The sequence below is a fragment of the Primulina eburnea genome, chromosome 2 (genome assembly GCF_022965805.1).
Source record: "Primulina eburnea isolate SZY01 chromosome 2, ASM2296580v1, whole genome shotgun sequence".
NCBI classification, from domain to species: Eukaryota; Viridiplantae; Streptophyta; class Magnoliopsida; order Lamiales; family Gesneriaceae; genus Primulina; species Primulina eburnea.
Genome location: NC_133102.1, coordinates 13,291,461 through 13,308,197, shown reverse-complemented (window position 1 = coordinate 13,308,197; position 16,737 = coordinate 13,291,461). Strand labels below are relative to the sequence as shown.

The window sequence follows — 16,737 nt, the reverse complement described above, 5'->3', positions numbered from 1 at the left end:
ATTCAACTCCTTGAATTTATCATCTCTAAATTTTAATATTTAATAAATTCAAATTTTTAGTTTAATAAATTAAATTCTTAAATTTTATAAATTCAACTACTTGAATTTATTCTCTCCAAATTTTATATATTCATAAATTCAACTTCTTGAATTTACTATCTCATAAATTCAACTCCTTGAATTTATTTTTCTCAAAAATTAATTATCATAAATTCAACTCCTTGAATTTACTATATCATAATATAATTTCAACTTCTTGAATTTGTTCTCTCAATGTGAACAAATGATCCAGTGCTTGTGTGATCCTCAATGGTTCAGGTATACAGCTAGCCGTGGGTTCATAACTCCTTCTGATTCAAGACATAATTTTTTATTCGGGTTTACCCTAATTTGCCCCATCTATGTATCAATAATTGATCATGAGAATGTCAGATCATATTTCTGATTAAATTCATCGAATCATGGTAAGAGCGACTAGTTGCATTGCCTTGTGATTCCCTAAGTATCACTGATAGTGTTTGCAAGAACCAGTCGATTATGATTAACGTACAGTACGGTCCCTTCAACTCATATATTCTCATCGAATCTGCAACAATTTGTTCATCGAGGGTCGCATAATAATTTGATGACTATATGACACATATAAATAGTGGCATCGCGTATACTATTGCAGAACTCCTTCTCCAATATACATCTCATACACTGACCAGATATTCCACGCACTACTATTTCATCAGATCACATAGAATATCCATACCCGTAGGTGAGCCGTGAATCCCCAACTACAATGTACTGGCTCCTATATGTGTCGCAACTATACCCAATCTCGTCACCTGATGACTCTCATGGAGCCGGTAAACGAGTCAAAGCACAGCCCTAGCATATAGGGCATCAGTGTTGTCCCGGGTCGTAAGGACAAATGGTGTACAATCATAACCACAGACTTATCCTCTCGGTGAATGATAACCACTTGAAAAGTCCGAGGGAAGGTTGTTTTGTATAATCATCATATGACTACCCTCTGCATGTTTGGACATCTCTATGCCCTTACCAAGAAATGCGGTACAAAACATCACATATGCTAGTCTCGAGCTCAAGCGACCTTTATCTATGTTTTTTAGGCGGCTGAGTCGACTAGTAACGAATTTAGATCATACAGTGTTTACAAATGAGTTTCAACATAGAATTACGATTCATTTGTATTAAAGTACAATCAAGGTCTTTATCTATATTGTTAATATGAATATTCAGATAAATAAATAACAAACCATGAAATAATAAATTATATTAAAATAAAGATTATTTATTACAACTGAGTCAATAAAATCCTTTGTTATCAATTGGCTTACAGGACATCTACTCTAACAGAAGGTTACCTTCAAAGTCACCTTGCCCGGGACAGAAGTCTGAAGTTTCAAGAGAGATTCTTGGTGTGCTAAGATACAAAAAATCTCATCGTCTATTATCACACATTTACTTTTCCTTTGTTTTTTCAATTGTTCCATGTTTAATCATTTGGACTAGTACAGATAACTGGATCAGGCCCAAATTTGTAGGCCAATTGAAAATATTCTCTACGCTCTGTCCGTGTGGCGGAGTAATTATTTCATACAAAATTCATTACAGTGAAAAATGAATAAAAAAGGTTTTCAATATCAAATTTTAGCTATGTTTACATAGAATTTTTGAAAACATATGGTTCCCATGGAAGGATTTAAATTCACGTAAAGAATAATTCATTTTTTTGTAAAACTTAAGGTTGCAATAGATTTGAAATTAATAATTTGAAACCCTTAATAACAAATTTGAAGTCTACTTGTTTATTAACTAATGCAATTGATTTCAAATTATCTCAAAAGAGATTCATTTAAAATTCTCACTCAAATCATTTTCTCAAATCCAAATTCTCGGTTGAGGTTGTATTTAGATGAATGCATTTGAAGTTAAAGATTTCAATTTAAATTTTTTTTGTTTGGCAAAATTCATTAATGGACAATTTATTTCTAATATGAACCAGTTTTTTTAGTGTTTAGGATGCATTTCAATGCCGGATTATTTCAACTCATCTTTTCATATATCTTTCAAATCCAAATCCTCCACTTCAAACGCAACTTAAATTAATCGTGCAACAATGCTACAACTAATGAAGAATGCCAAAATTTTGCATTTACTAATACCAAATTATGAATTTCAAAGGAAAAAAACAAATTAAAATCTCAAAGGGGATAGGCTTATCCAACTCTAGCATACGTGGCACCATCGAATGGGATCTCATATCCTTTCACAGAATAGAAAAATCCACGTGGCATACTAATATCCAATCAAAAAGATCAAATAAACTCCACTCAGCCAAATAAAAATCAAATTACTTTATTTCGGTTCATTACTTGAACAGACATCTTGCAATGGCATCTCTTGCAACCTTTGGCGGCGCCGCCGCCACTGTCAACGGCCTCTCCGGAAGCTCCATTACCGGAACCAGGCTTCATGTTAAGCAATCTCGTGCCGCCTTCCGGCCAACAAACACCCGGTAACACGATCAACCTCTCAATCAAATTTTATGTGCTTACAAATTATATATTTGTGTAATTTACTAAAAAAATTATTGTGATGTTAGTATTTTATACGACAACATTTTTTTATGTACCACATTTAATATATGCATGTATAGTATAAATGATTTGATCTGCGTTTTTTAAAATTTTATAATGTAAATTAAAGTTGGAAAAAATGTATATAAAAAAAAATTATCGTGCAGGGCTGGTGCTGTGGTGGCCAAGTATGGTGAAAAGAGTGTGTACTTTGATTTGGATGATATCGCTAACACCACTGGCCAATGGGACGTATACGGTTCGGATGGACCTTCACCATACAACGCCTTCCAGGTATTTTTGAATAATAATAATAATATATTTAAGATTTTGTTGATTTAAATATTTTTAAATGGATTAGTTTGAGAAAAAATGGAAAACTAAAAGTAATAAAATATCAAGAATAGTATAGATTGTTTGATCCATATCTGTGTGCACCTATCATTTACTTTTTGGATTGTTGAAAATCTCCAAATGATTATTAACTCTTCGTGTTTTCAATTTTTTAAGCATACATATAGTTGAAAATATGTATGACAAATATGCTCAAAATTTGAGAAAATAGAAAGTTAGTGGATCAATTTTTAGTCTCAGAGATTTCAAAAATATATATTGCATTCATGAACTCCAAACTAATATAAAATATGGTTTAAATAAGCCAGGTGCGAATTCTGAAGGTTAAGATTTAGAGTTCTAAATTCGGCTTGAAATATTGAAATTGAATGTTAGGTAATACTTGTTTATAAATTATCAAAATTATTAATTGCAGAGCAAGTTCTTTGAGACATTTGCTGCTCCTTTCACCAAGAGAGGTCTGTTGCTCAAATTCTTGATTTTGGTCGGAGGCGCCACACTTGCTTATGTCAGCTCCCATGCCACCGGAGACATTCTGCCCATCGCCAACGGCCCTAAACTACCACCCGCCCCCGGGCCTCGTGGGAGAATCTAATGTTGTCTTAGTTCTTCGACTCTTTTTAATCGATCATGTATCATTTCAACAATATTTTGCAAGTATGCCCAACCTTCTTATTATAATCATACTATTTGTCACCAAAACTTTGATTCATGTTCATTCGACCCATGCATGTTGTGGAACAAAATGGGGACGACAAAAAAGTTTATATTTATACTGACGGAGGAAAATAATATTTAACCAACATTATCTCGAATTGAAATAAAAATTAACATACTTGATATTTAAAATTGATCTAGATCAAGCTGGGTTTGGGCGATGAATAGAATTTATCTATTTATTTTGTTATCATTATTATTAAATAGAAGATCAAAAGAAAGTAATGGAAAATGTGTTAGTCACACGACAAATAAACTTGTTTAAATGTTTGCTAAAAAAATTGACGAGCTAAATTTTGTTTAAAAATATATTTAAACCGATAGTTGAGTAACCAAAGTCACCACTAACTGGACCAGCCGCGGCCGCTTACTCGGATAAGAAAAACATCTTCGTGTTCCAATCCCCTGTTGGTAGAGCAAATGGGAGCTATCCATGGGGTCCGGATGTAAGAGTAAGTGTCCAGTAAGCCAACTTGTGGGTCTGGTTTTATTGACTATGATGTAAAATAATATTTATTTTGATAATATTTTATGATTTTATTCTATTATGAAATTATATTTTTTATGTGTACATATGCAAGCTGTATAGATAAAGTCCATGAATATACAAAAGGTACCATGAGGTCTGCATCGCAACGTAAGATCATGAAACTCATTAGGGAGTGAACTATATATTCTAAACAGGTTCCTACTCGAATCAGCCGCCTAAAACAAGGATAAAGGTCGCTCGAGCTCGAGACTAGCGTCTGTGAGGTAAACGCCGTATTCATTGGCAAGGGCATGGAGATGTCAATTCCCACAGATGTGTGATCATATATATGATTATGCACTTAACAACCCTCCATCGGATTGTCCAAGTGGTCTTCACTTATCGAGTGGAATAGTCCGCAGTTATGGTTGTACACCATTATTCCTTTGACCCGGGACAATATAGAGGCTATACGTACTAGCATGCACTTTGATCCGTTTACCGACTCCATCGAGGGTCATCAGGTGTCGAGGTCGGTGTAGTTTCGAAATACATAGGAGAAAATGCATTGTAGTCGGGGATTCCTCGTTCGCCTACGGGTGAAGATATACTATATGATCTGATGAGTTAATAGTGCAAGGAGTCTATGGCCAGAGCAAAAAATGTGCTTTAGGCAAAGGTGTTTTCCTAGTTGCACATACCATGCCACTATTAGTACACAAAGATAAATCACATTGTTATCGAATTCACGTGCAACTCTCAATATACAATGGTTGCAGATTCGACCAGGATATATGTGTTGAAGGAACCGTACTGTATGTTAAACATAACTAAAGGTTCTTGCAGGCACTGTCAGTGATACCTACGGGATCATTGGGCGATGCTACTAGACGCTTTTATCATGATCCGATGGGTGCAATCAAATATGAGTTCAGACATTCTTGATCAAGGTGTTGAAGAAAAGAATGAGGTTAACTAGGGTAAGTCCGAATAAGAATAAATGTTATTGTGAATCACATGGTGATGAGAACCCACAGCTAGCTGTATCCCTGAACCATTGAGGGTTACACAAATATCGGATTCGTGTTCCTGTTGAGAAAGTCAAAGTTTAAGGAGTTGAAATTTGACGACTATAGTTTGATGGAGGTCAAACATGAAGTTTATAAAGGAGTTTATGAGCTGATTCCATAAGATAAAAGGAATGAAAGTTAGCATGATTGCTAATTAAGGAAGGAGAGTTGAATTGCCTGTTTTGTGAAGAAGTTCACTAAAACTGGTAGCTGCCCAAAATGGTAAATGAAAAAAAGTCACGCCCACCTTGTTAAATATCAAGGAAAATTTCAACCACCTTTGTGTCTTCCACCGCTGCGCCGCTTCGTCTCCGAATTTTGGAAATTCGGAGGCAACATTCTCAACACATAAATCATTTAAATTTTATTGTGCAAACCAAGCGAGGAAGACAGTCTTCGTTCGTGAACCTAATTAGGCGATCAAAGGAGAAGAGTCGTTCCTAAGGATATACAAGAAGGAGTATATCCTCCTAAACACCGGAATAGTTAGAAGTCTAACGTTGAGAACGCAAATGAATAATTCTATGAATGTTTGGAACACAAGACGCCCAAGCAAAAAATTTTAAACTTCCGCTGCGTTTTGGATGCGAGAACACAATGTCCCAACAGTGTTTTCAGAGCCAGGTTATTCTCAATCGTGTGTTTTAAATAAATTGTCTTGAGTTTATTATTTCTAACCGCGTAAATTTTTTAATAAAAATGCCCCTCAATATTATTTTTCAATAAACAATTTTTTTTTAAAAAAATCAAAAATAAAAAAATTGGTCTGACCGGAACAAAGCATCGCATGGCGTGTACACAGAGCGCGCCGGAGCCGCACTGCGTGCAGCGTGTCCGCAGTGCTCGATCGGATCGGGCAGCGGGTGGGCGGCGCAGGTAGGTGCCTTGGAATATCTCGGGCACCGCGCTGGCTCGTGGGCTTCAATTGTTCGGGCCTAGGAGCGATTTTCTGATTTTTAACATTTTTGGGGTTAAATTGATATTTTATGAAAATACAGACGATTTTACCCTTATAATAATTTGATAAAATTAATTTCTTACAAAATAAATAATTGAAATGTGATTTTATTTATTTATGGTAAAAAGTGTTTTACAAGAAAATTAATTATTTGAAATTAAATAAAAGTTTTTATTTAAATTGATAATTTTGTCGGTTAATGATAATTTACGAGATATACGATTTATTGATAATATGTGATATTATCGGATTTATAAAATATATGATATTATATGGTAAAAGGATGATCGAGAGCCATGAACAATGTGCTAGGTGTATGTTAGGATATTTTACGTGTTGTAATTTTTGATTATTTGATAATTAAAAGTGGACCCGATTTATGGTTCGTTCTCACCCCATAAATTTGTATCCCAATGTGCCATGAATATTTAATGTAAATATTAGAATTAGTGAAAGATCAAGATTTGAAGATGGTGGACCTGATCCTCGGAAGAAGTTTTGAAGATCAAAGACATATAAAATATTGGAAGCTTATGTAATATTGCATTTGTATCCCTGCATTTACCTAGGCTATAGACATATATCTGTATGTGGCTCGTACAGATCAATTAGCTCTTGGTTACCGATCATCTTTTATTATTTATATTGTATGTGATATATTATAAATAATCAGTATGTGCATTATTATTAATATAATAACAAGAGTTGCATGAATCCGGCAATCATACAAACAATAATGGCACGAGTTTGAAAATTAATGATGAGACAAATTTTTAAAATTAAAATATCTCATTTTGGATGAGATCCAAAATTTAAATCAAGCCAATTGAAAGGATAATTAAAGGAAAATTTAATAATGCATTTCCTTCATCAGCGATGGTTGCATAATGAACGATAGCCCCAGTCAGTGTCTGGCTCATATTATTGGGGAGGCCTAGACGTCGGAAAGCTGTGAATTCCACTGACGTATTTGAAGTGAACTATGTGGAACTCCCATGACTTCGACTCATATTATTGGGGCATCTCATGACAACCATCCACTAAAGTTCAACATTTATGGGTCGGGCTCGACACGTGAAGAGAAATAGGATCATATTATTGGACCCTCCTCAAACGTAAAGAAAAATTACGTAAGGGTTGCAAGGAGTTGCAATTGGGCTCTAATTTTTGAAAATTATGATTGGATGATATTATTCGGGATCATGATTTCAAAATTAGGCCTTGCATACTCACTAAGGAATTGGATTTCCCGTTTTTCATCAGAGGGTGGTGAAAGTGTCAAAATAGTGAGAGACAATTTGTAAAAACAAAAGTCCATATTTTACGTCTTACAAAATATTTTAAAATAGTCAGTAACTTCTATTTTGTTTCCATATCAGTATATTTATGATTTTGTCATGTAATCCATTTCAAATATTAAAACAAGCTAACCAAACACTAATTTCAAGATTGGATGGGAAAGTTGTTCTAAATTCGGAGAAAATAGCATATACACTAATGTCAGTCTTTCTGAACTTACAAAACATGCAAGATGGTGTGACCATAGTATGCAACCAAAAGTGTAATATACTCGCTTCAGTGTCAAATGAACTGTAGAGAGAGTTTGAGGAAATGTTGAATACCGCTGACATTCAAATACACATGCAAGAATTGCATAGTGTATGAAACTCGAACAATAATGCACACCACTTTCAAGGAACACATGACTGCACGGATGAAATATGAGGCTCTTGCCCATGAGCATGGTGTAAGTATTATTGGGTCTATTGAGAAGGTGGTGGGCCTGGAATTCGACAAAGCTTGATAAGTCATAACATGTTTGCTTCACTGTAAGAAGTCTGGACATAAGAAATAATATGGGCCAGAAATGTTTTGACAATGATAAGTGAATGTCCAAGTGAACATGATTTCAACAACAACAAAAAGAAAACAAGATATTGTAAACCAAGAACATTTGTGGCACGTTATTCTATGATATATTTCCCAAAGAAGAATGCACAAGCTAGTGGGACAGGGCATGTTTGACTCGTCAGACATAAAATCTCTAGAGATATGTGAGTCCGGTTTGAAAAAAAAAATGACCAAGGCCTCTTTCCTAGAGAAAATGGAACGTGCAAATGATCTGTTGGATTTGTTCCAGATGTGTGTGGCCCGCTAAATATTAGCACGAAATTTGGTCATTCGTACTTCATTACCTTTACCGATGACCATTCGAGGTTTGAGTATGTATATTTAATGAAATAAAAGTTTGAAGCCTTTGAAAAGTGCAAAGAATTCAGAACAAAAGTAGAGAAACAGTTAGGAAAGAGTATAAAAACACTACGATCAGATCGATGTGGAGAATACTTGAGTACAGAGTTTCAAGACTACCTTAGAGAGAATGTGATTCTCTCACATTTGACTCCACCTGCCACACCCCGGTTGAATGGAGTGTCAGAATGTCATAATTGGACATTGATGGACATGGTCCGATCTATTATTGGATTCACTGAATTGCCATCATCTCTTTGGGGATATGCGCTTGAAATAACGGCAAGGTTGTTGAATCAATTTTATACAAAGGAAGTGGATAAAACTCCATATGAGATATGGATGGAAAGCCTCCCAAATATTCTTACATATGAATATAGAGATGCCTTGCTTATGTGAAGTCGGTAGTGGGAGACAAATTGGATAGTAGAGCCAATTTGTACTACTTTGTGGGATATCCAAAGAACTATGTTGGATAATATTTATATTATCTTAGTGAAACAAAGATTTTTGTTTCAAGGAATATTACCTTCTTGGAGAAGAAGTTTCTATTAGATAGAAAAGGCAGGATAATAGAACTCGATGAGATTTGAGAACCACCCACTACACAAGTAGTAGAACCTACACCCCAACAGCCAATCAAAGAAACAGAAGCTCCTGGGAGATCCGAAAGGATCTCAAGGCCGCTTAACAGGATGAGCCTGCTTCTTGAAGAGGGCCAAGGTTAGCTCATTCCTGGATGCGATCCAAGAAATTTCAAGGAAGCATTGTCTGATGCTGATTCATCTAGATAATTTGAAGCCATGCAGTCCGAGATGGACTCCATGTATTAGAACCAAGTGTGGTCCTTAGCAGATCTACCTGAGGGAATCGTTCCCATATGATGCAAATAGATTTACAAGAGGATACTTGGAGCTGATGGGAAGGTGGTGACCATCAAAGCTATAATAGTAGAAAAATGATATACTTAAAGGCAATATATTGTTTATGAGGAAACGTTTTCTCTAGTCACAATATTCAAGTCCATTAACATACTGCTAGCCATAACAACATGGTATGACAATGAAATATGTCATATGGATGTGAAAACAATGTTCCTTAATGGGGATATTAAGGAAGAGATTTACATATCTCAACCTGAAGGATTCACATCAGTAGGAAGTGAGCATAAAATATGCAAACTTCAGAGATCCATTTATGGACTCAGGCATCAAGGAGATGGAACCTCATATTTGACAACACTATCAAAGAGTTTGACTTTGCAAAAAATCCTGAGGAAACTTGTGTATACAAGAAGGTTAATGGGAGTGCAGTGACATTAATAGTGCTTTATGTTGATGACATACTACTTATTGGGAATGATGTAGGGATGTTGCAGTCAACTAAAGTATGGTTAGCTAGTAAGTTCTCCATGTAAGATATGAGTGAAACATCATATGTATTAGGAATACAGATCTATAGAGATATATCAAAGAGGATGATAGAGCTCACCCAATTCATATATATCGATACTATACTGAGGAGATTCTCTATGGAGGAGTCCAAGAGAGGATATCTCCCAATTTCTCATGGTGTGAATCTATCCAAGTTTATGTGCCCTAAGACTGATGAAGAGATAGAAACAATGAGCTTCATTCCAAATGCTTCTGGAATATGCAGTATTATGTATGGTATGATATCTACTTGACTTGATATTGCATATGCACTAAGTGTTGCAAGCAGATATCAGTCGAACCTCGGACCACTGCATGGGAAAACAGTGAAGGACGTTCTTAAGTACTTGAAAAGAACTAAGAATTTTTTCTTGGTATACGAGAGTGGAGAAGTAAAAATTGGAAGGCTACACTGATTCTAGCTTCCAATCATATGCGGATGATTCGAAATCGACCTTCGGATTTGTATTCAAGCACAATGGTGGTGTTGTCTCTTGAAAAAATTCCAAGCAAGACACTACAAGATATTCAACCAATGAGGCTGAATATTATTTCTTTCTTGAATGATTTCAATTGGGCTATCAATTATTTCTTTCTTGAATGATTTCACTAAAAGACTTTGGTGATTATAAACAATTTGAAACAACTCACTTCAGCAGGACTTATATCCGTCCTATGGAAACTCATAGTTTACTCAAAACTTAATCAATCTGTTTGTAAGATTCTTACTATCAGTTACAGGTATTTTAGAACAAAATACAATTAGCACATATTTTAGAACAAAATACACTTGACACACTTAACTCAAATAGTATGTAAGATTCTTACTACTAGTTCGGTCCGGCTTAAGTTAATACACATATTTAAATTAATAGGTTTTTGTTAACTTACCAAAACTTAATTAATCAAACAATTTCTCTTCTTTGGTGATTGACAAAATATGTGCAATGTAAAAGAATGAATTAATATATGGCTGAAAAACTGAAATAAATATAAGACAATTATGCTAAACTGATACTGAAACAGACTATCTCATGTGATACTCTTTGTGACTACTCGAATTCTTGCTAAATTCTGATAGGGTCTTGCTAGAATCAGGAGTCGTCTTTCTGCAATTGATCGGCCTAGGATGTCCTCGGGAGTGACTAGATTATATTTTCCTCAAGATGTATTTCCCCTTTTTGTCAACATCATCAGAGTTTTTTCATAAAATAAATCGTTGTGTTCAGATGCGAGCTCACTCCATCAGTCTTTGCAGACAACTGTGAATTTACTCCATCAATCACCAAGATTAAAATTTTGATCTAGATTTTGATTTATGAATATATCTGTCTGAATGGAACGCAATATTAGTGTAACCATCTATTTTAAGATCTCCAACAAAACAAATTTTTCTGTCTCTGAAGACACTTGATAATGTTCTTTACTACTATCCAATGATCTATCATGGTTTGACTGAAAATGGCTGACTATCCATATTGAATAACAAATGTCGCATAGTGCATAACATTGCGTACATAAGGATGTTTACAACAGAGGCATAGGGAATACACATCATGTCCTCAACCTCCTGAGGTGTCTAAGGACACTACTCCTTGAAGAGGATGACTCCAAGTCGGATTGACAGGCAAACTTTCTTGAAATATTTTATTTTATAAATTAATAACATTTTATCAAAATAAGTAGGTTGAGACAATGTAACAATTTGTTATCGCAATCTAGAACAACTCAATTTCCAAGAACACAATTTGCTTCTCCCAAATATTTTATTAGTAATTGCTTGGCTAGCCAACCTTTTATTGTAGAAAATCTTTCCAATAATTCCCAATAATCGAATGTCATCAATGTAAAGCACTATGAATATCACCTTTCATTCTTTGATGTGATCGTATTATATGCGAGGATCCGGATTTTCAGATCAAATCACCTTGAAAAGCTCGGAAAGCAGCTCAAAAGGAAAGCGAAGCACTGCAAAACCATGAGAATTGAAGGGATTTCGCTTGGTAGAGGAAACCCTCAACTCAAGGAAGCTCATTGAAGAAACCCTCATCTCTTGAGCTATATTGACCAAAACTAGTACACGTAAACCCCATGTACGATTGAATTACTAAATTAATTTAATAATCTAAGTAATGTATGTTATGCGTTAAATTATTTTAAAAGTATATATATTTTATTATGCAATTTAAGATATTTTCACAAGTTTTACCTTTTAGACGAATATTTAATGCCGGACTAAGAAAGAAGATCAGACACGATTAAAATACAAAAAATTTAAGGTTATAATTTTTATTTTAAGTCAAGAAATTTAATATTTTAAAATATTTTAAATTTTAGTATTTTATGGCTAAATTTATATTATCGAGTGTATTAAAGGCGTTAAGCATTTTAATTAGAAAAATTCGAAAATAAAATATCTAAATGCTTTTACTCGAAATAAAATATTTTAAAAATTATTCTTATGACTTAATTAATTAAATTAAGTGATATTTAATCAATGGTAGAATTTAAAATTGTAGGACTCTTAATTTAAAATTGGAAGGCTAAATTAGTAATTTAAATTGTAAGGCTTTAATTATTAATTTTAAATTGAGTTTTAATTAAAATAAACCTCTACTTATTATATATTTAATTACTAGAAGAGTCCTACCTTTTTCAACTCAAACCCACGCACATATATTGAACACACACAATTTCACACAAACTGTGGGGACCCGGACGCTAATCTTTTCTTAATCATCTTTTGAGATTTAATTATCAGTTCTGATAAACAGGGTCTAAAAATTTTTCTTTTTAAAATATAACTGCGGAAGGTAATGGAATCTAAATCATATACATGTCTGTATAACAACTACAATTCATTAGAAAAGTACAATACTGTACAACCTAAGTCTAAGGTTCGGTTAATAATTCAATTAATAAACCAAGTCTGCTACAAGTCCGGAATCACCACGCTAACTCGTCTTCTCTCATCGTCATCTCGACCCTGATCCAGCCCCACCTGTTGTCATGCACACATACAAAACAAGACAACAGCCGGATAACTCCGGTGAGAATAAATCCCAGTATAAAACATGGTAAACATGCATATACACATAATAATTCATGAAACATGCTGTCATGAAGAAATTAAAACAATAGTAATAGATTCCATAATCTATGACATCTAATCTAACTAAACATGCATCTCAAATCAGATAAACATGCACATACACCATCTAAATCATAAAACATGCTATCATGACTGAAGGCAATAACAATGGGTTCCATAATCTATGAATCCCATTCATATAAGCATGCAGTTCTAGTCAAATAATGTCTAGACTCGACTCAACTATAACTCTAGGGATCCCGGTGTGAATAAGACGTCAATGGCTGTCACCTACTCTCCCAATCGGGGTGACTGTACGTCTTATTCCTAGACTTCGGTCTGAGCTGTATCAACGGCTGGCAATAGGAGTAATGGCTACTCCTAAGTTGAGATACACCGAACGTCTAGAAGTCTGACAATGGCTGTCAAGACTTTCCTATCTTAAATGCAATGAATAACAATCTGTAAACAAAGCATAAACATCTTAACATGCAATGTATAACCATCTGTAAACAAAGCATAATCATATTCATATCTGAATATGGCAATAATCTTATACATTTGAATACGATGCTAAAATCAAAGCATAAACATATCAAAGTATAAAGAGCAGTATAGTATGTGATTTTGTTGGGAAACTCAAATGAAATCTGGTTTGAGTTGTAGCTTCCCGAATATCACATGAATTATACCTTTGTCTTCCTGGTCTGACGAAGACGAAGTCTCGAATCTGTCCATATCAAATCTGAAATGACAATATCAAATACACTGAATCAATGTATAACTCAATTCACAAGCTGTTCTGATCAATACTCAACTCAGTATATAATCTGATCAATATCTGAACAATATATAATCTGAGTCATATCAATAATATCACAATCTAATCGAAATCATATCTGAATCTGATCAATCTAAATCAACTGATGTTTGGACGGCATAACAATACAATCTGAATAACCCCGTCACTCTGAACATCACAAATATCATACTGAAACTCATAATCAGTGTCAATACAATCATACTCTGAATACTAACACAATTCTGATATAGAATCTCAGTCAATATCTTTCAAAAATCATAACAATGACAGAAACGGTCTGTTCTCTAATCTGACTTCAATTCTACAATGTCTACGGTAGCAGAAACGACATATCTGAATCATATTCAATTCTGACAATATCGTAAATTCAAATCTTGTCTAAACGTAACAAAACTTACGTCCAGTTGTAGTCTGCGTTGATAGGAACACAGTACTGTAGTCAGATTTAAAATCAGACGGACGGATTGCACAAAATCACAATAATAGTCTTCGAAGGAACTTGAAGCTTTCTCCCTAAGCTTTCCTCGTTTCCCTCGGCTGAAATCTGAAGAATTTCATGCTTAAACATATATATATACACATTCCCGCATGTAAGGCAAGTGGCTTATTCTTCTTACTGCACGTCTCTCGCTAGGGCGGTCAAAACCTACCGCTAGGGCGAGGCAGTTTCGGTCGAGATCCTCGGCTGAACATCTCCTGGCGCTCGGGCGGTCAAAAGTTTCCGCCCGGGCGAGCAATTCTCGGCCCTCGGCAATTAAACAATCGCGCTCGGGCGGTGCTTTTCTACCGCTCGGGCGCGAGATGTTCGGTCTAACATCTTGAGATGTTCGGTTCAACATCTTGGTTTAAAATAAACCACGCCCGGCTTCGTCATTTGAGTTCCTATAACCTCAATTATGTCAATTAATCAACATCTGATTACAGTAATTAAATCTCGGGCATTACATTTCTCCCCCTCTTAGATCTGAGTTCGTCCTCGAACTCACAACAATCAATTCAGATATATTAGAAGAAATGCGTACAGAGTTTAAACCAAAACTCAAATATCTGATTCCAGTCTGGAATAAGAATTCACGAAGTATAATGTCATAATACTTCTTCTCCAGTTCTTCTGACAGAATCAATCTTGCCATGTTGGTTATACAACATCCGCATAAACCACTCCATAGTCTATAATGATTCAATACAGCCAACTATCATTAAATCTGTTGCTCTCGATCTAGGACATATTCAATCCTCGACCTCAAATACCATTCATCAGCATCCGATGTTGGTTTATGACATCTGTTCTTTCTGAACTAACTTCATTTTCCTTCGAATTTTCTTCAAAAGAAATCTGTAGTATTCACTGTATACTACCTTATCTATAACTATCTTATTACCAATCTGGTAGGCTGATAGGTATTGTCATGCAGTGATATAAGTCATATCAACTAGTGCTAAAATCCAGCACTAAGGCTGTACCAAAATATTCTAATATCTGGATAACCCATTCTGACGGTCTGTCACTCTGTAAAACCATCTACGAGAGAGTTTATGATCTATTCTGTCACGAATACAAATTCCAGCAAAATCACAATCTGACATAATCTACTGTGGTATTCTAATCTTTCTGACCACTTCTCTGACTCCAATCTGTGTCATTTGGTCATGTTTGCACGTTATCTGGTACAAACCAATAGATATAGATTGACCAATCTGTCAATCATAATCATATTATCTTACAATCTGTAAAAAAAATGACGGTACTGTCATTACGAAAGCCATAGAAATGTATTCTCATTTCTATTTAGAACTATACAATTCTGTAATAAATCTTCTGATTTCTATCTTTCTTTCTTTTCTGTTAGCAATTCATACATATCAGTATAATTTCTGCCAACATTTCCGTACAATTTCTGTCATAGCTGATCTAATCTGTTTATATCAAAACTATCTGTTCGAATATAATACATTCACAGTCATCAGAATGAAAACTGAATCCACTACGGTACATTTCTGACCCTATCTGTGATTTCAGATCCGAACTACGGACATAAACAATCAGTTAATAACATAAATAAAAGAAAATATACCTACCTGGTATTCGGCTCTGACTATCAATATCAAGCTTTGCTGTACAATTCTGACACATTTTGAGATCACAAGATAATCCATCTCATACAAAACACAGAATCACATATCTGTTACTCTGTTCTGATTATTACAATCAAGTTCTAAACATTCTGATCCCATTCTTGAATTACTGTAACTCTTGAATTCAACTCTGATTCAATTGAACTGTATATATTTCCTCTAGTTTACACTAATCTGTAGCATATACAGATTCAAAACACAGTAATATCAAATCAAAGATGAAATATCAATATCCTATACAGATCTAGTGAGTTCAATGAACTCATAAAACAAGGATTTCTAATAAACATCTTCATGTCATTCTAATCAACTGTTATATCTCATCTGCCAATAAAATATGCTCCTCAAAACAATATAGGATGTCTCAAATACTGATTTAGAGCAATGATAACACTCAGCAGATATAAAACCACAGTCGAATAGAATAATTTGCCAAATCAGACAAAATACATTTCTGACATTTCTAAACTTTCTGATATCGATATCTTATCTGTCACTGATTGCAATCTCCACTGTAACAAAATCAATCTGTATACTAACTTCAGATAACACATATTCTGAATACAATCTGTCTCAAGCGGGATTCTTATCTGAATAATTTCTGTATTCAATCATCACAGTTCTCAGAATATTCAATACAATCTTTAGATATTCTATTCAATCAATCAGATGCTGCAAATATATCAAAATCTCATAGATATATAATAAGCATACAATCATCAGAACATCTCTGAATATACTGACATATGTCAAAGAGAAACACTAAATCAGATGTACTCCTGGTCGGTACTCTTCTACAAATCTTTCAATTCATTCTGTATCATTCTATACATTCAATGTCATTC

General features: G+C 34.5%; 1 protein-coding gene across 1 annotated transcript; it reads left to right on the top strand.

The window, feature by feature from the left end:
- The first annotated feature begins 2,350 nt into the window (after positions 1 to 2,350).
- LOC140822978 (photosystem I reaction center subunit VI, chloroplastic-like) lies at positions 2,351 to 3,624 on the top strand. Its single transcript, XM_073184026.1, has 3 exons — positions 2,351 to 2,530; positions 2,759 to 2,885; positions 3,361 to 3,624. The coding sequence occupies exons 1-3, from the start codon at positions 2,406 to 2,408 to the stop codon at positions 3,538 to 3,540; spliced, it is 432 nt and encodes a 143-aa protein (XP_073040127.1). The 5' UTR covers positions 2,351 to 2,405; the 3' UTR covers positions 3,541 to 3,624.
- The last annotated feature ends 13,113 nt before the right edge of the window (positions 3,625 to 16,737 follow it).

Bases quoted from the DNA above. Each gene is read 5' to 3' on its own strand.
- LOC140822978 (XM_073184026.1), top strand. From the start codon at position 2,406: ATGGCATCTCTTGCAACCTTTGGCGGCGCCGCCGCCACTGTCAACGGC. The intron at 2,531-2,758 runs GTAACACGATCA...ATTATCGTGCAG, and splicing joins TTCCGGCCAACAAACACCCG to GGCTGGTGCTGTGGTGGCCA. The intron at 2,886-3,360 runs GTATTTTTGAAT...TATTAATTGCAG, and splicing joins CACCATACAACGCCTTCCAG to AGCAAGTTCTTTGAGACATT.